A 20,981-nucleotide genomic window follows, 5' to 3' on the forward strand; every position below is an offset into this window, starting at 1 on the left:
AGGTTAGCTGTGACGTAGGTGTAGGCAGTCGGTGGGAGGTGGAGCAGGGGGAGTGTAATAAGATTCTACAATCAGCTACTGAAGTATTAATATACTCCATCTTTCAGAGTCTGCAATTAATTCTCTGTGGGATCCCGAAAGGAGGAGCTGTGACACTAGGGTATCTAAAGACCCTGAGGAGGCGCTGTGACAGTAGGGTTTCTAAAAAGCCTGAGAAGCTGAAACACTAGGGTATATAAAGACCCTAAAGAGGAGCTGTGACACTAGGGTATCTAAAGACCCTGAGGAGGAGCTGTGACACTAGGGTATCTAAAGACCCTTCGGAGGAGCTGTGACACTAGGGTATCTAAAAAGCCTGAGAAGGAGCTGTAACACTAGGGTATCTAAAGACCCTAAGGAGGAGCTGTGACACTAGTGTATCTAAAGAACCTGAGGAAGAGCTGTGACACTAGGGCATCTAAAGACCCTGAGGAGGAACTGTGAGACTAGGGTATCTAAAGACCCTGAGGAGGAGCTGTGACACTAGGGCATCTAAAAACCCTGAGGAGGAGCTGTGACACTAGGGTATATGGCTTGGTGGTACAGGACCCTGTTTTACAAACAGAGGTTCCCCTCTCCCACTTTAATCCTTTTTTACATTAAAAATGCATGCATCCTCCATCACCCCCTTTCTTCCATGCCTTCTTCCAACTCCACTTTCCATTCTACCATTATGGTATTGAGAAGAACTCCGAAAATAACAGTGACATGATGCCATGAAACATGAAAAATTAAAAACTTTGGAGTAGGAAGCCTGAAAAAGTCTTAGTGTGGTTGTATGTTTGGTTGTGTATAAAGGCATGCGCACAAAGTCTTACCTGGGCCAGTCGCTGCTGAATCTCTGCATCTCCAGGTGCTAACAAAGCTTGCTTTGCTTCCTGGATGAGATTGGCTGACCCATCCATTACATCTCTAGCCGAGTCCAGCATGTCACTAGCAGCTTGGGGATCACCAGTTGAAGCAGCCACACCACGAGCTGCCTGTGCCAATGCCTTCAAAGCCTGAGCAGTCTCTCTTGCAGCCACACCTGAGTGGAAAATAAACTGTCACTCAGGACTGACCCCTTTTCACAAATAAGCTGACAAATCATGGACATTGCACGTTTACATAAGGTAATCTTGCTATCCTATAGGATTGAAGCATATGTCATTGACATTAAGTCTATTAACTACTAGGTGGCACAACCATTTTAAACCAGAATAAACAACATTTTCATAAGTTACATTTCTCAGTCATAGGAATACTGGGATGTTACTAAAGTCACAGTATATATTTTGTTTAGATGGTTTACAGCCTTTATGTATTCCTGGATGTTTCCTTAAAGTGACATAAAACTGCTAAAAGTAAAAGCTCTAATGTATTGGTTCCCAAAAGGGGAAGTACTGCCACCCGGAGGGTGGTGGAATAACTGAGGGAGTACTAATAGGCACTAGGGGCACTAGTAGGCAAGGAGTGGAAGATGATGTTAGTGGGCTGCTCAAAGCACAATTATATTAATTTGCTGTACTTTAGCCTAGATGCCCAAAGAGAAACTACTTTTCACAATTACTAAACTAAATATGGAATATAAGAGACTTTTGTACAATGACTAATGACTTTAAAAAGTTATCATAACAAGATTAAAAGAAAACAAAGATACAAAGTTACATTTATAATTGGCTTACTCGTTTACATTTTATTGTGTCCTTACCTTCATTAGGGGTTGTTTAACTGCTATTCTTAATACTATTTTTATGGGGTAAGGTAGGAGGGCACTGATGGTGACTTTATGGAACCAAGGGGGCAGTGGCCAGACAATTTTTAGTAACCCTGGGTGTAATGAATTAGAGGTGTTAAAGGCAATGCACTTCTGGACCCAAGATGAACACAGGCTGATCAACCAATCACAAGCAACATACGTGTGAAGCTGGAACTCACTGACCTATGATAGAAGCTGAATCATATTGCCCTTCTGGAGCAGAATTTAAACAACTTGTTTCCCCCAGTTATAGGCAATAAGAAAATTCTCTAATATATTGTATTGTATTAGGATTTAGATGAGAATGTCTGGCAGGAAATTATTAAAATTCTGGACAGATCGGTATAGCATATTAATGCACATTTAATGTGTCTCGTGGATGTGGTAGAGGTTTTTCAATCTATGGGAACATTATGTGTCCAGAGAATGGAGAAACACAATAAAGGTAAACTATTATTTCCCAGAGGAAGTTAAAACAAAAACGTGCAATAATCAAAAATCCAAACCAACAGCTGGTGGGTTAATTTCCAAGGTGCTGCTCTCCTACATTAAAGTGACATTAAACACTAAATAAATGCTAGCTAGAATGATGCATTCAAACAAAGATTAGTCTTAGAATAACATGCAGATGTATTTTCTATTAGCTGTTTAAATATTGACAAAATAAGTGTAAAGTTTTAGTGTCTATAAAAACATAATTTATGTAAGAACTTACCTGATAAATTAAATTCTTTCATATTGGCAAGTCCATGAGCTAGTGACGTATGGGATATACAATCCTACCAGGAGGGGCAAAGTTTCCCAAACCTCAAAATGCCTATAAATACACCCCTCACCACACCCACAATTCAGTTTAATGAATAGCCAAGTGGGGTGATAAAGAAAGGAGTAAAAAGCATCAACAAAAGAAATTTGGAAATAATTGTGCTTTATACAAAGAAATCCTAACCACCATAAAAAGGGTGGGCCTCATGTACTCTTGCCAACATGAAAGAAATTAATTAGGTAAGTTCTTACATAAATTATGTTTTCTTTAATGTAAATGGCAAGAGTCCATGAGCTAGTGACGTATGGGATAGCAATACTCAAGATGTGGAACTACACGCAAGAGTCACTAGAGAGGGAGGGATAAAAATAAAAACAGCCATTTTCCGCTGAAAAAATTAATCCACAACCCAAAAAAACAAGTTTATTCTCATAAATGAAAGAAAAAAACTTAAATCAAAAGCAGAAGAATCAAACTGAAACAGCTGCCTGAAGAAATTTTCTACCAAAAACTGCTTCTGAAGAAGCAAATACATCAACACGGTAGAATTTAGTAAATGTATGCAAAGAGGACCAAGTTGCCGCTTTGCAAATCTGCGGCAACTTGGAGACTGATCTAGTAGAATGAGCTGTAATCCTCTGAGGCGGGGCCTGACCCGACTCCAAATAAGCTTGATGAATCAAACGTTTCAACCAGGAAGCCAAGGAAATAGCAGAAGCCTTCTGACCTTTCCTAGGATCAGAAAATAAAACAAATAGACTGGAAGTCTTCCTGAAATCTTTAGTAGCTTCCACATAATATTTCAAAGCTCTTACCACATCCAAACGGAAGTGGCCAAGGCTGGCAACTGGACATCCAAACCAGATCCGCATACCAAAACCTGTGTGGCCATGCTGGAGCCACCAGCAACACAAACGATTCTTCCATGATGATTTTGGAGAACACTCTTGGAAGGAGAACTAGAGGCGGGAAAATGTAAGCAGGATGATAAAACCAAGGAAGTGTAAGCGCATCCACTGCCTCCGCCTGAACATCCCTGGACCTGGACAGGTATCTGGGAAGTTTCTTATTTAGATGAGAAGCCATGAGATCTATCTCTGGAAGACCCCACAACTGAACAATCTGAGAAAACAAATCTGGATGGAGAGACCACTCCCCTGGATGTAAAGTCTGACGGCTGAGATAATCCGCCTCCCAAATGTCTACACCTGGGATATGCATCACAGAGATTATACAAGAGCTGGATTCCGCCCAAGCAAGTATCCGAGATACTTCTTTCATAGCTTGGGGACTGAGTCCCCCCCTGATGATTGACATATGCCACTGTTGTGATATTGTCTGTCTGAAAACAAATGAACGGTTCTCTCTTTAAAAGAGGCCAAAACTGAAGAGCTCTGAGAATTGCACGAAGTTCTAAAATATTTATTGGTAATCTCGCATCTTGAGCTTTCCAAACCCCTTGTGCTGTCAGAGATCCCCAAACAGCTCCCCAACCTGAAAGACTCGCATCTGTTGTGATCACAGTCCAGGTTGGTCGAACAAAAGAAGCCCCTTGAACTAAACAATGGTGATCTATCCACCACGTCAGAGTATCATACATTGGGATTTAAGGATATTAATTGTGATATCTTTGTATAATCCCTGCACTATTGGTCCAGCATACAAAGCTGTAGAGGTCTCATGTGAAAACGAGCAAAGGGGATCGCGTCCGATGCTGCAGTCATGAGACCTAAAACTTCCATGCACATAGCCACTGAAGGGAATGACTGAGACTGAAGGTGCCGGCAGGCTGCAACCAATTTTAAACGTCTCTTGTCTGTTAGAGACAGAGTCATGGACACTGAATCTATCTGGAAGCCTAAAAAGGTGACCCTTGTCTGAGGAATCAAGAAACTTTTTGGTAAATTGATCCTCCAACCATGTTTCCGAAGAAACAACACTAGTTGATTCGTGTGAGATTCTGCAGAACGTAAAGACTGAGCTAGTACCAAGATATCGTCCAAATAAGGAAACACGGCAATACCCTGTTCTCTGATTACAGAGAGTAGGGCACCTAGAACCTTTGAAAAGATTCTTGGAGCTGTTGCTAGGCCAAATGGAAGAGCAACAAATTGGTAATGCTTGTCTAGAAAAGAGAATCTCAGGAACTGATAATGTTCTGGATGAATCAGAATATGAAGGTATGCATCCTGCAAGTATATTGTGTATATATAATGTCCTTGCTGAACAAAAGGCAGAATAGTCCTTATAGTCACCATCTCGAAAGTTGGTACTCTTACATAACGATTCAAAATTTTCAGATCCAGAACTGGTCTGAATAAATTTTCCTTCTTTGGGACAATGAATAGATTTGAATAAAACCCCAAACCTTGTTCCTGAAAAGGAACTGGCATGATTACCCCTGAAGACTCCAGGTCTGAAACACACTTCAGGAAAGCCTGAGCTTTTATTGGATTCGCTGGGATACATGAGAGAAAAAATCTTCTCACAGGAGGTCTTACTCTGAATCCTATTTGATACCCTTGAGAGACAATGCTCTGAATCCATTGATTTTGGACAGAATTTATCCAAATATCCTTGAAAAACCTTAATCTGCCCCCTACCAGCTGAGCTGGAATGAGGGCCGCACCTTCATGCAGACTTAGGGACTGACTTTGGTTTCTTAAATGGCTTGGATTTATTCCAATTTGAGGAAGGCTTCCAATTGGAAACAGATTCCTTGGGGGAAGGATTGAGTTTTTGTTCCTTATTTTGACGAAAGGAACGAAAACGGTTAGAAGCCTTAGATTTACCCTTAGGTTTTTTATCCTGAGGTAGAAAAACTCCCTTTCCCCCAGTGACAGTTGAAATAATAGAATCCAACTGAGAACCAAATAAATTATTACCTTGGAAAGAAAGAGATAGTAATCTAGATTTAGATGTCATATCAGCATTCCAAGATTTAAGCCACAAAGCTCTTCTAGCTAATATAGCTAAAGACATGGATCTAACATCAATTTTGATAATATCAAAAATGGCATCACAAATAAAATGATTAGCATATTGCAGTAAGCGAATACTAGATATGTCAGAATCCAATTCTTGTTGCGCTAAATTCTCCAACCAGAAAGATGATGCAGCCGCAACATCAGCCAAAGAAATTGCAGGTCTGAGAAGATGACCTGAATATAAATAGGCCTTCCTTAGATAAGATTCAAGCTTCCTATCTAAAGGATCCTTAAAGGAAGTACTATCTTCCATAGGAATAGTGGTACATTTAGCAAGAGTAGAAACAGCCCCATCAACTTTGGGGATTTTTCCCCAAAACTCTATAGAATTTGCTGGTAAAGGATACAATTTTTTAAACCTTGAAGAAGGAATACAAGAAGTACCTGGCTTATTTCATTCCTTAGAAATCATATCAGAAATAGCCTCAGGAATAGGAAAAACCCCTGGAGAAACCACAGGAGGTTTAAAAACAGCATTTAAACGTTTATTAGACTGAATGTCAATAGGACTGGTTACCTCAATATCCAAAGTAATTAACACTTCTTTTAATAAAGAACGCATATACTCTATTTTAAATAAATAAGTAAATTTGTCAGTGTCAATGTCTGAGGAAGGAACTTCTGTATCAGATAGATCCTCATCAGAGGAGGATAAATTATTATGTTGTTGGTCATTTGAAATTTCATCAACTGAATGAGAAGTTTTAAAAGACCTTTTACGTTTATTAGAAGGTGGAAATGCAGACAAAGCCTTCTGGATAGAATCAGAAACAAATTCTTTAAAATTCATAGGTATATCATGTACATTAGAAGTTGAAGGAACTGCAACTGGCAATGTACTATTACTGATGGACACACTATCTGCATGTAAAAGTTTATCATGACAACTATTACAAATGACATTTGGTGAAATAATTTCCACAATCTTACAACAAATGCACTTAGCTTTGGTAGACCCGATGTTAGGCAGCAATGTTCCAGCAGAAACTTCTGAGGCAGGATCAGATCGAGACATCTTGCAAAATGTAAAAGAAAAAACAACATATAAAGCAAAATTATCAATTTCCTTATATGACAGTTTCAGGAATGTGAAAAAATGCAAAAAGCATAGCCCTCTGATAGAGAAAAAGGCAAGAGGCAAACATCAATGGGGTATTAAAATAATGAAAAAGCTTGGCGCCAAGTATGACGCACAACGTAACAAACTGTTTTGGCGCCAATAATAACCGGATATGACACACTCGCGTCACTAATGACGCAACCGTGTGTAAGGCTCCGGCATCAACTATGACGCCGGAAATGACAAAGTTGCGTCAGACGTATTCTTTGCGCCAAAAAAATTCTCGCGCCAAGAATGATGCAATAAAGTCTAGCATTTGACGCATCTGCGGGTCTAATACCGCCCACAATTTGCAAGAAGTAGTGAATTGAAAAAAAGACTAAACCCCAGGTAAGAAATACATTTCTTAAAAAATGTTTATTTTCCCCAAATATGAAACTGACAGTCTGCAGAAGGAAATACATGAACCTGACTCATGGCAAATATAAGTACAATACATATATTTAGAACTTTATATAAATGCATAAAGTGCCAAACCATAGCTGAGGTGTCTTAAATAATGAAAAACATACTTGCCAAAAGACACTCATCCACATATAGCAGATAGCCAAACCAGTACTGAAACAGTTATCAGTAGAGGTAATGGTAAATTGAGAGTATGCAGAAACAAAAGAAAACACTCCGCGCTATTAATGTGTTACCCCCAGATAATAGACAATAATCCACAGTCCTTATGTATCAAAACCGCTGATAGCGGTACAGTCACAATAAGATGAGATACAAGTTCTGTACTGACACTCAAATACCTCCGTTTGCAGTCACTAATCTCAGAGGTGTGTATCCGACCCAATCCGATGGCTGTTGCTGAGGATTTTCAATAGAGCGGCCAAGTTTTTTCCGGCTGTAGGCTCCGTGAGGCTCTGCTCTGTTGTCGGCGTCCTCGCCTGGCGTGTTCCTCTATTGCGCCTAATGATGACGTCACAGTCTTGCTATGTGCGGCACAATCCTATGCAGCTCTATAGATGTGGAGATCTTAGGCACTCCACCAGGAACGACAATAACATAGAAGAAAAAACAGAGAGCGCATCCGGATTCAAGTGAGTTTATTCAACAACGATAATACTGACACACAAATAGGATAACACTTACAAGATTCCAGATAAAATAGGCAGATAGATAGATGTATAATTCGATGCTGACCGGACCACTCGCCACAAGCCCTCCAAGTGGTAGCTGGACCCCCACAGCAAACGACTTATTACAGGTAAATTCACAATTTCACCTATGCGGTGTATATTTCAACCTCAACGCGTTTCCCCCGTTTAACGAACGGGCTTTTTCAAGAGGACAGGTGAGTCTAACCTGTAATGTTGTTCTATATAAGGTTTAAATTAGCCAATCAGAATTTTCCTCATATTAAAGGATAGCACACCCCTTCCTGTGTGCTATCCAGATTAAACCATTTGGCTTCTGATCAATACATTGAAAGATACATAAAATTGCAAGATAAAAATTCCTTAAAAACAAACACATAGAATGATTACCATTTCATCATATTAAAACGTTAATGTATATAAAACTTAAAATCATATGAACAATATTGAAAATAATTAACTAAAACCAAGTATCAATTGACCTATACATGGAATAAAATAATGAACCATATTTGTAAAAAGCATAAGATTATTTACTAAAAGCTGCTATTTATATAAAACTGAATACAGATTTCTAATTTGAATATGCTAGCATCCTAATTATTACAAATGCACAGGGACATTATATGTAAACCAAGCATTGTTCTTACATATATGCTGCCACATCTATATCAATGTTCATCCCCAATGGAGTTAAACATTTCATCTTATAAATCCAAAGGGTTTCTAATTTACGTAACTTGAGGAGTCTATTTCCCTCATTGGGGGGTACCCAGTCTATGACCTGTACACGTAAACTACTAGGGTCACAATTGTGTGCATCCATAAAATGTCTGGGCACACTATGTTTGGGATATTTCTCTTTGATATTATTTACATGCTCATATATTCTCCTCTTTATTTTTCTTTTCGTGCGGCCTATATAATACAGGCCACACCCACACTGTGTGGCCTGTATTATATAGGCCGCACGAAAATAAAAATAAAGAGGAGAATAGACTGGGTACCCCCCAATGAGGGAAATAGACTCCTCAAGTTACGTAAATTAGAAACCCTTTGGATTTATAAGATGAAATGTTTAACTCCATTGGGGATGAACATTGATATAGATGTGGCAGCACATATGTAAGAACAATGCTTGGTTTACATATAATGTCCCTGTGCATTTGTAATAATTAGGATGCTAGCATATTCAAATTAGAAATCTGTATTCAGTTGTATATAAATAGCAGCTTTTAGTAAATAATCTTATGCTTTTTACAAATATGGTTCATTATTTTATTCCATGTATAGGTCAATTGATACTTGGTTTTAGTTAATTATTTTCAATATTGTTCATATGATTTTAAGTTTTATATACATTAACTTTTTAATATGATGAAATGGTAATCATTCTATGTGTTTGTTTTTAAGGAATTTTTATCTTGCAATTTTATGTATCTTTCAATGTATTGATCAGAAGCCAAATGGTTTAATCTGGATAGCACACAGGAAGGGGTGTGCTATCCTTTAATATGAGGAACATTCTGATTGGCTAATTTAAACCTTATATAGAACAACATTAAAGGTTAGACTCACCTGTCCTCTTGAAAAAGCCTGTTCGTTAAACGGGGGAAACGCGTTGAGGTTGAAATATACACCGCATAGGTGAAATTGTGAATTTACCTGTAATAAGTCGTTTGCTGTGTGGGTCCAGCTACCACTTGGAGGGCTTGTGGCGAGTGGTCCGGTCAGCATCGAATTATACATCTATCTATCTGCCTATTTTATCTGGAATCTTGTAAGTGTTATCCTATTTGTGTGTCAGTATTATCGTTGTTGAATAAACTCACTTGAATCCGGATGCGCTCTCTGTTTTTTCTTCTATGTAAATTGAGAGTATATCGTCGATCTGAAAAGGGAGGTAGGAGATGAATCTCTACGACCGATAACAGAGAACCTATGAAATAGACCCCCGTTAGGGAAATCATCGTATTCATAAGTGATACTCCCTTCACATCCCTCTCACATTCGCTGTACTCTGAGAGGAATCAGGCTTTTACAATGCTGAGAAGAGCATATCAACGTAGAAATCTTAGCACAAACTTACTTCACCACCTCCATAGGAGGCAAAGTTTGTAAAACTGAATTGTGGGTGTGGTGAGGGGTGTATTTATAAGCATTTTGAGGTTTGAGAAACTTTGCCCCTCCTGGTAGGATTGTATATCCCATACGTCACTAGCGCATGGACTCTTGCCAATTGCATGAAAGAAACAATGGTAGCTGCCATGTTGTAACTTAGGTTACCTTCTCTGTTGTGGCCAATTAGGGACAGTTATAAATAGGTCACTAGAGTGTGCAGCCAATGGCTGTGTGGAATATAACAGTGTTCTGCACTTACATTTCTAACATCAACTGAAAAGCTCACAATTTCAGAATGGAATTACAGGAAAACAAGACAAGATAAATAATGAAAGAATATTGCAAAGTTTTTTTTATTTATACAATTTATCATTTTATATTACCATCTCAAAGTGTTTAATGTCCCTTTAAGACTACCAGGTGTTTACCTTTTAGATATAAAAGAAAAAGGGAGGGTACATTACATGTGGTGACAGATAAAAATCTTGTGGCCTACCCAGTTTGTTTTCTGCTTATTGTAAAATGTCACATCTAGTTTTGTTCTTGCCATTTATTTATACTGAGAATCACACTTGAACTACAAATCTTAGGTAAATACATTTTAAAGAAAAGCCCATACATTTGTTTCAGTAAATAGGTACCTGTATAATGCTCGTTTCCCTGAGCGGCACATGTCAGAAGCTGAGCCATTGATGAACCAACGGTCTTCGAGGTACTGCCGAGATCCTGAGCACACTTTTCCAACTGCAAAGGGCAAATAATTTGTCAGATTTAATTACATTTCTCCAGTCCAGCATGATCATACAGTATAACACAATGGAAACTACAAAGTAGCTGCTCTACATCTGTGCACTATTTGTTTGATTAAAGGGATAATAAACAGTATGAGATTGTAATATAAAACATTTTAATATAGTAATATACTATATTTTTATATAATGTTGTAATATACTTTATTTATTTTGTCCCCTTTTCCTACATTTTTAACAGAGTTCCTCTAAAGTAATGGACGCTGCCATGTCAAAACTTAAAGGACCAGTAAACACAGTAGATTTGCATAATCAACAAATGCAAGATAACAAGACAATACAATAGCATTTATTCTGAATTTTAAATGAGTAGTAGATTTTTTTCTAACAAATTTCAAAGTTACGTATATTTCCACCCACCCTGTACCATGTGATAGCAATCAGCCAATCACAAATGCATTTACGTATAGTCTGTGAATTCTTGCACATGCTCAGTAGGAGCTGGTGACTCAAAAAGCGTAAATATAAAAGACTGTGCACAATTTTTTTAATGGAAGTAAATTGGAAAGTTGTTTAAAATTACATGCTGTATTTGAATCATGAAAATGTAATTTAACCTGAGTGTTCCTTAAGTTTTAAGCTTATCTCACTCTCCTGCTGCATAAACAATTAGAAACAGATATAAAACATGCAATAAAATAGATGAATACAAACAAGGTTGTGTGGGATTCCACACAGCCTTGTTTACACAAACTCTACTACCTGGTTTATATAACTTTCACTAATTGCTCTCCACAGAAGACAGAGATAAATAGAAAACTAATTCAAACCATCTAGAGTACTTTATAGAAACTAAACTTTTACACTTATATGAGCAATATTTAAACAACTGATATATTGGTAAAAATAAAGCAACACATTATTTGCAGGCTAATATGTGCATGAAATACATCATTATGTATAGCATGTATTTACTATTTTATATCCCTTTAAAGTTTAGAATAGGATGTAGATCCTGAATGTTTGTTTGGCAGTTGTGCTTCCCAAAATAAGTAGGTCTGCTGCACATAAAGTTAACTGAATTAAAAATACAGAATAATAAGAGAGTGGCGTTTAGTCCCATAACTTATGATCTCTCTGAGGTGCACAACGATAGAGAGTAGAGCTGCAACAACTAATCAATATAAATTGATAATAATTGATTATGAAAATAGTTCTGTGTTTAGCACCAACTGCTTCACTCCAATGACCATCCTGCACATGGTATTGTGTTTTATGGTTATTTTCTTACCCTAAGGGAAATCTACAGATGTTTACTTTTCACTTTTTCACTATAAGTTTACAACTACTTATGTGCGACCCGGAAATAAAATAGGAGTCATCATTTGGATTGTTTATATTAATTCAAGTGGTTTGGGATTATGCTTTGCATGATATAGTTACAAGCTTGTTATTTATACTTAGCCCTAGATAGATGGGATAAGTTATTTTAATTGATGTGCACTATTATCTGTTTGCACAATTATTAGCAAATCGCTTGTGATTGCTGATTATATGTACTGTATAGATAAATGTGTAAGGCTGTGTCCTGTTATTGATAGATAGTCCTTAGCGCTTTTGACTTTTCTTTGATTTATATTTTTAATAAATTGTGATGTACCATATTCAACCTCTAAGTATATATCTGTTATTTTTAGAGCGGACTAAATATTTTTTCCCTAACATTATAGCTGGTTATTTACTAATCATTATTGCATATAGATATTCAAGTTATTTTTATGTTAGAATGAAGTCCAGGCTTACTTTGTTAAGAGGCCCCTTGCAATGGTGGAGAGTTAAAAAAGATAAATATCCCACCTTGGTCATATTGGCAAAACCCTACTTATGCATCTTAAGCACCTCAACTCCATCTGAGCGCCTCTTCTCTGCTCCAGGCAAAATAACTTGCAAAAAGAGAGCCAGCCTGAGCCAGGAGCATGTGGTCATGTTGTATTTTTTGCATTTGAATGCAAAGTTTCTGAGAGAGTGAATAACAGAATGTTATAAACAGTGGTAGTCTACCTCTTTGTAGTTCTACCTCTTTTGAAACAGTTTGTGTTTTTTTTTTTTTTTTGCTTAATTATAAAAATGTGTTCTGCTGCCGCTTACACAATTGGACAAACAGTTGTGTTAATCATGTAAAGTTTTAGTCTGAAGTTTATATTTACAGTATGTGGATTTTATTTTAAATATAGGATTTTTTTAAAATATGATTAGTCGATTAATCGAAAAAAAATAATCGGCCGATTAATCGATTATGAAAATAATCGTTAGTTGCAGCCCTAATAGAGAGTATATGAGCTGTGACAGATTAAACTATAAATGTGGTCTCTGCTCCTTGCACCAACTTAAGATAATTTATTTACTGATACTTCTAAAGCTAATCACACCTCTCAAGCTCACAAACCTACAAGATGTTACCCCCTCTGGATATACAGTGTTAGAATCACAGTATAGAATTGAACAAGTGCAACCAATTCTCAGTCCATCAGATGGCTAGACTTGATGGGCCTATTAAATTCTTATCTTCAGTCAAGCTCTATGTTTCTAACAGTCACTGATTGGTAAGATACTATTATAAAGATATAAAACAAATTACAAATCTTGCCTAGGTTTTATATTAACTCAAGGAAAGCTTCTAGATGGATTAAAGGGACAGTATACACTCATTTTCATATAACTGCATGTAATAGACACTACTATAAAGAACAAGATGCTCAGATACTGATATAAAAATCCAGTATAAAACTGTTTAAAAACGTACTTAGAAGCTCTCAGTTTAGCTCTGTTGAAAAGGTGGTTCAAAGCCCACTGCAAGTGGGAAATAAGACACTCCCCCCTCCCCCTTGTTTTGCATATGAAAAGAACCTTTACACAAACAGAAGCAAGCTGGAGTAGGTAGCCGACGATATTCTCATAAAACTTTGGGGCTTGGTAAGTAGTCTGAAAATCAGAGCAATGTTATTTAAAATGTGCAAATCTATACATTTAAAAAAAAACAAAAAACAACTTTATGGACTATATAAATAAATCATCTACAAAACATTAATGCAAATAAAAAAATCAGGAGGGGTAGAGAACAATATACTTGGTCTATCCCATTTCTTTTTTACAATTTCCGAAAATCTTTTAGGAACCGGAAAAACATCAGTGTAAGTAGGTACCTCTAGACATTTGTCCATCTTACACAATTTCTCTTGTGGTATCTCAATAGGGTCACAATCACCCAGAGTCGCTAAAACCTCCCGAAGTAACAGGCGGAGGTGTTCCAGCTTAAATTTAAAGGACATGACGTCCGAATCTGTCTGGTAACACATTCCCTGAGTCTGAAAGTTCTCCCTCAGACAGCAATTCCCTGACCCCCAACTCAGAGCACTGTGAGGGTACATCGGAAATAGCCAATAAAGCATCAGAGGATTCAGTATTCACATTAATACCTGACCTACTGTGTTTACCCTGTAACACTGGTAATTTAGATAATACCTCTGTAAGGGTAGTTGACATAACTGCAGCCATCTCCTGCAGAGTAAAAGAATTAGACGCACTAGAGGTACTTGGCGTCGCTTGTGTGGGCGTTAAAGGTTGTGACACTTGGGGAGAATTGGATGGCATATCCTGATTCTCTTCAGATTGAGAATCATCCTTAGGCACATTTTCTTGACCTAAAATATGCTTTTTACAATGTAAGGCCCTTTCAGTACAAGAGGTACACAATGTAAGAGGGGGTTCCACAATGGCTTCTAAACACATAGAACAATGAGATTCCTCGATGTCAGACATGTTGAACAGACTAGTAATAACCACAATAGTCGTTAAACACTTTATTTATTGCTTTAAAATTTTTCTTGAGAAACGTGTACTGCGCCTTTAAGATATAAAAAGCGCACAAATTTTCCAAAACTGCTTCAAAACGTTAATTTGCTCTTAAAAATTAACAATACCTAATTAATGGCTCCAAAAATTATTGCACCCCAAGAGTAAGGGGAGAAATTAACCTCTAAAGGGTATTTAAGTCACAAATATGTTAAATTTGACAAATATACATCCTGCGCCTCTGTGGCGCCTACCTGCCCCCAGGGTACTTCAAAATGACTCGCCAACGAAACGGTTAACAGAACCCCTGTCTAGGCTCAACCGGAGCTAATGCCTGCTGCTTCTCAGCCAGAGGAAAGTGCGCGTCTGAGCACGCGAAAATAAGCCCCGGCCATCATGTCCGATGATCGAGTAGGCCTGAAACAACCGCATGGTGAAGCGGTTTCAAGTATAAGCTAAGTGGAATTTCTTTAACCCCAAAGTACACTTCCAATACGGTCAAACTGGTTATGTTGAACAAAAAAAAAGTTAAGCATATTGCCCCTCCCAGTGTCTCTTTATAATGCTGTGAAGCCCATTATAATGCTTGCAATATGTCAACTGAAATAAATAAAACACAGGTTTCCCAGTAACACCCCTTTGTTTTACAGGTCTACTTTTTACCCCTTCCTTTGCAGGGAAATAAATGTCAGCCAGTTCTGATATATCAAGTCTCCTCAGAAATAAAGGGCTGCACATACCTCAATGCTGCTTGTAGCATGAAACCGTTCTCCACACTGAAGATGACTCTTGTATTACTTTCAGAAGCTCTGTGGGAACCTTCGTCGATCTTAGTTACATCTGCTAAGATCATCAACCTCAGGGCAGAAATCTTCTTCCATATCCCCCTGAGGAAAATAGTACTCACCGGTACCATTTAAAATAAAAAACTTCTTGATTGAAGAAACTAAAACTAACACCTCACTTTACCTCTTCCTAGTATAACACAGGCAAAGAAAATGGCAGGGGGTGGAGGGAAGGGAGGAGCTATATATATATATATATATATATATATATATATATATATATATATATATATACACAGCTCTGCTGTGGTGCTCTTTGCCACTTCCTGTTAGCAGGAGGATAATATCCCACAAGTAAGGATGAAATCCGTGGACTCGTCGTATCTTGTAGACGAAATATATTTAGGAAGTTATTTTTTCTTACCTGGGGTATAGTCTTTTCTTCAAATTGACTGCTTTTTCATTAATTTTTGTGGGCAAAATTAGGACCGCGAGGTCGCAAAATGCTGATATTTATTGCATCATTCTTGGTGCAAGAATTTTTTTGGTGTGAAGGTATGTTCAGTGACGCAAATTCGTCATTTCCGGCGTCTTAGTTGATGCCAGGTTTCCTTGCACAAGGTTGCATCTGCCATATTTCTCTTACATTTGCAAGATGTCTCAATCTGATCCTGTCTCAGAAACCACTGTTGAATTCCTGCTGCCTGATAACAGTTATACCAAAGATAAGTATCTGTTGTAAATTAGTGGAGATTATATCTCCAGCTGTGGTATGTAATAGTTGTCATGATAAGCTTTTACATGCAGAGAATGTATCCATCAGTACTAGTACAATGCCTGTTGTTCCATCAACATCTAATGTACATGATATCCATGTGAATATAAAAGATTTTATTGCTGATGCGATTCAGAAGGCTTTGTCTGCTATTCTGCCTTCTAATAAACGTAAAAGGTCTTTTAAAACTTCTCATAGAGTTGATGAAATTTCAAATGACCGACAACATACAGAATTATCCTCCTCTGATGAGGATCTGATTCAGAAGATCCTATGATCTGATTCAGAAGATCCTACCTCAGATATTGACACTGACAAATCTTCTTATCTCTTTAAGATGGAGTATAATCGTTCCTTGTTAAAAGAGGTGTTGATTACTTTGGATATTGAGGAAACTAGTCCTCTTGATACTAAAACTAGTAAACATTTAAATTCTGTTTATAAACCTCCCGTGGTTACTCCAGAGGTTTTTCCAGTTCCTGATGCTATTTCTGATATGATTTCAAAGGAATTGAATAGGTCTGGTACTTCTTTTATTCCTTCTTCTAGGTTCAAAATGCTGTATCCTTTGCCAGCAGTTAGATTGGAGTTTTGGGAAAAAATCCCCAAAGTTGATGGGGCTATTTCTACTCTTGCTAAACGTACTACTATTCCTATGGAAGATAGTACTTCCTTTAAGGACCCTTTAGATAGGAAACTTGAATCTAAGGAAAGCTTATTTATATTCTGGCTTTTTTCTAAGGCCTGCCATTTCTATGGCTGATGTTGCAGCTGCATCAACTTTTTGGTTGGAAAGCTTAGCGCAACAGGAAACAGATCCTGATTTGTCTAGCATTGTTCACTTGCTTCAACATGCTAATCATTTTATCTGTGATGCCATTTTTGATATCATCAAAATTGATGTTAGATCTATGTCTTTAGCTATTATAAGAAAGGAAAAAAAGAGGGCGCCAATAGTGTGATATTGTTTGGTTCACAGCAGATAATAAAACACAAATATTGCGCTTACCAAAGCAAGTTGCACTGAACTCTGACCAGTGCTATATCGCCTGCTGGCACTTTACTCAGCGGCCAGTACACTGTGTATAGGCATGTATCCTCCGGATGCTCCGTGGGTTCAACTCAAGGATGTATAAACCTTAAAAAGTAGAGAGGGGACTCCACATAGTGTAATATGTCTTTTCAAAAAGATGGAGGAAACATGTATTATGCTTACCAAAGGAATCGGCACCGTTCTGTGACCAGTGCAATCTCGCCTGCTAGCACCTTATACAGCGGCTAGTATACTGTGTATTGGTTTGTCCTCTCTGTTTCTTGGAGTATACGACTCTCTGTAAAAGGTCTGCAGTTTTAGCCGTACACGTTACTTTGTAATAGAATGTCTGTTGTATTGTAACAACCAGGTGTATAATGGTTGTTACTATTTAAGTAGTTAAGATAGTCTGTAACTTAACGACACTAACATAAAATTGAATAAAATTTGGACAGCTTCCAGGTAAAATTTAAAAGGCTTTAATGACGCGTTTCTCAACCAGCTACGGGTCGTTTCATCAGATATAAAGCAGATAAAATACACTTCAAATTGTAACATTATATACACATTTGACTAATTAAAACCGGAAGTTGTCACTGAAAAATAACCAATGGGTACGTATGAAAAAACTCCAGCTGAGGTGTCAAAATCGTATCCTCAGCTGTTACATTCTAGCACTGTATACAAATTATTCAACAATCAAAGGATTTAACAGATAAGATTTTGTTACCATAATGTGTTCATGTCGATGTGATAGATAAGGGTGTATATATACACAGAATCCTAAGTATATTTTATTTTTGTTATTATTTCAACCTTTTTGGGGTAGTGTTGAACTGGATGGTCACATTTATTAGATGCTATGTTTTCGATTTCTTAATAAACCATAAAATTTATAATGTCTTATTAAGTATATGTGTGCATTAGTGTGTTCCTGTTAAACTGTGTGTTTTTACTTTTAAATCCCTGTTTTAGCAAAGGATTTAAAGGGTATGTATATCGTATATCTTATGTTTCTTGAATGTTTATATTTCTAACCTTAGACCTATCTATTTAGATTCTTCTTATATGTCTTTTCAAAATCTTGGAATGTATCAACATATTCACTCCGTTTTCGGAGAAATAGGAAATGGTAATAATAATAAAAAATATATATGAAAGTAAAAATTCTAATTCAAAATAAATATGTAAAAATTCTAATTCAAAATAAATATGTAAAGTTGACAAAAACTTTTTCTGAATAAGAAAACATTTCTAATTTCGTTAGTAGCTGCATTCCTAAATATCTTTGCAACCAAAGAAACATATATGTACAAAAGATGTTGCATATCCAAGTCTATAAAAACTATGTGTTTAAACCAAAAGATGTTTAAGAAATGCGTGTTGTTAACTGCATGTGATCTGAAATAAATTTTTGTTTTGTATATATGTGTATTGTTCAAGATAAATTCTTGCTCTAGTTTTTTTATACATAATGTGCTGTTCAAAATATGGTCATGGAATCATACATGTGTATTAAAACTAGTAATTTCAACTTGTTTTTCTGAAAATGTATATATGAAATTTAGTCTGTATACGAATTAGTGAAAGTGTATAAACATATAATAATGCTGTGTGTGTGAAAGTGTATTGGTGTTCACTGGTCAGTGTGTGTGTCCTCCAATAAAGTCTGGTGTCTTTTAAAATAAAAAATGATATGTGTATGTATCCTTAGACTATGTTAACTAAACAGTGTGTATGTACTCTGAATTTCATGTATTAGTGTTATTGAAAAAGTTAATGTATATCAGTGTTTTGGCTATTTTGGATCTCTAAGAGTTCCTAGAGGGGAATTGTAGTGATAAGAATTTTGGAAAGTAGTCTATATTTCTTGACCCCATTTGGTGGTGTCCATCTCTATTATTTGAATGTGCCTGAAAAGAGAATGAGAATGATGTGAATCTACTAGTTGAAAGCTGCTAAATCCAAATTGGTGTTAAGCCCAAATGGGTATAGAGTCTTCAACCGGTAGATCCAAAAAGTTTCACGTTGTCTGAGTCTAATTAATCTATTGTAATCTGTGTTTTTGGGAACATAATCTATCGGAATGTATTTGAAAATATATGGGTTCCCATTGTGTTTCAATAAACAATGATTGGGTATACTGTGTTTTATGTTCTTTTTTCTGCAATTTTTGCAATTCCGGTGGTGTTCTCCCCATCTAGTTCTCAATTTTCTAGAGGTGCGGCCTACATATTGTAGGCCGCACGCACATTCCATAAGGTACACCGTATAGGATGATTCGCAATTAAAGAAAATTGGAATCTGGAAAGTTTCACCTGTGACCATTGATTTAAAAGTTTTTGTGCCAGATTTGATTATTTTGCATGTGCCACATCCTACTTTCCCACATTTATACAATCCACATAGGCCAAAAATCCCCCTATTTTGTATTTGAGTTTGGTTAGTCTTTTTAGTGTGTATGTGTTTAACTTTTTTACTTGGAGCAAGTTTGCTTCTAAGAGTAGGGGCTCTTCTATATACAAATTTTGGTTTGTCTTTCACTAGACTTTTCAAAATTGGATCCCTCTGAATTATATGCCAGTGTTTGGACAATATATGCTGTATCTTATTAAAATCAGAGTTGTATTGTGTAATGAAGCAAATGTCTTTAAGTTCTGAAAAATCTGGTTGACTTTTGTTCTTATTATTCACGAGAATATCATCTCTGTTTAATTCTGATGCTCTATGTAAGGCTTTGTCCAATAGTGACGGAGGGTATTCCTTCTCTAGGAATCTATTGTATAGAATATTACTTTGCTCCAAAAAGGTGTCATGATTGGAACAATTGCGTTTGATTCTGCGAAACTGACTATAGGGAATATTACGTATCCAATTTTTATGGTGATTACTGTTGAAATTAAGAAAGCTATTGCTGTCTACCTCCTTAAAAAAGGTTTTGGAAATTATCTTCTTGTTTTCAAAACTTAATGTCAGATCTAGATATTCAATTTTGTGTGACTGAATATTGGCTGTAAATTGGATTCCCATATTATTGTTGTTTAAATGAGTGATAAAGTTGTCTGCTGAAGAGGTATCACCCTCCCATAGGAAAATCAGATCGTCTATGTAACGGCCATAGAAGACCAGGTTCGACCCCAAGTTTGCAGAGTAGATATATTTTTCCTCAAAAAAACCCATGAATAGGTTAGCAAAACTTGGGGCGAACCTGGTCCCCATGGCCGTACCTTTTATTTGTAAATAGTATTTGTCTTGATATAAAAAATAATTATGTTGTAAAATGAATGCGATGCTTTCCAAAATGAAATCACCCTGTATGTTTGGTAAATAAATATCTTTTTGGAGATAATAGGCAATTGCCTGTAACCCTAGTTCATGTGAGATATTTGAATACAGTGAGCTAACATCGCATGTGATCCATAGCAGATTCTGATCTGTAATATTGATGTTGCTTAATTGTAGTAATAGGTGTGTACTGTCCTTGATATATGAGGGTAATGTGATCACGTATTTCTGAAGATATTGGTCTATGTAATATGATAAATTGTATGTCAAATTTCCTATTCCAGCAATAATTGGACGTCCTGGTGGATTTGTTTTATTTTTATGAATTTTTGGTAAATAGTAATAATGGGCTATGCTCGGATTTTGTATTCTTAAATAATCTTTTTCGCTTTTGTTAAGAATTTTTAAAGAAAAACCTTTGTCTATATGTTCAATGTATGCCTGTAAAAAGATGGCAGTTGGATCTTTGTGTAAGATTTTGAAGTAATTCTTGTCATCCAGGATCCTGTTGGCCTCTTGTATATAGTCCTCAAGATCCTGGATGACAATTCCCCCGCCTTTGTCAGCGTCACGAATAATAATCTTTGGATTGTTTTGCAAACCGTGAATAGCTTTCTGGTGACTAAGAGTGGCATAA

General features: G+C 36.7%; 1 protein-coding gene across 2 annotated transcripts in view; it reads right to left on the reverse strand.

The window, feature by feature from the left end:
- Nucleotides 1-20,981, reverse strand: part of TLN2 (talin 2) — a 637,355-nt gene that overhangs the window by 176,403 nt on the left and 439,971 nt on the right. For both annotated transcript variants that reach the window (XM_053717305.1, XM_053717304.1), the window contains exons 27-28: nt 10,507-10,609; nt 858-1,066 (exon numbers count right to left, since the gene is read on the reverse strand). In XM_053717305.1, the coding sequence (XP_053573280.1) occupies nt 858-1,066; nt 10,507-10,609 (312 nt within the window). The remainder of the gene's footprint in view (nt 1-857; nt 1,067-10,506; nt 10,610-20,981) is intronic.

The sequence above is a fragment of the Bombina bombina genome, chromosome 6, assembly GCF_027579735.1.
Source record: "Bombina bombina isolate aBomBom1 chromosome 6, aBomBom1.pri, whole genome shotgun sequence".
NCBI classification, from domain to species: Eukaryota; Metazoa; Chordata; class Amphibia; order Anura; family Bombinatoridae; genus Bombina; species Bombina bombina.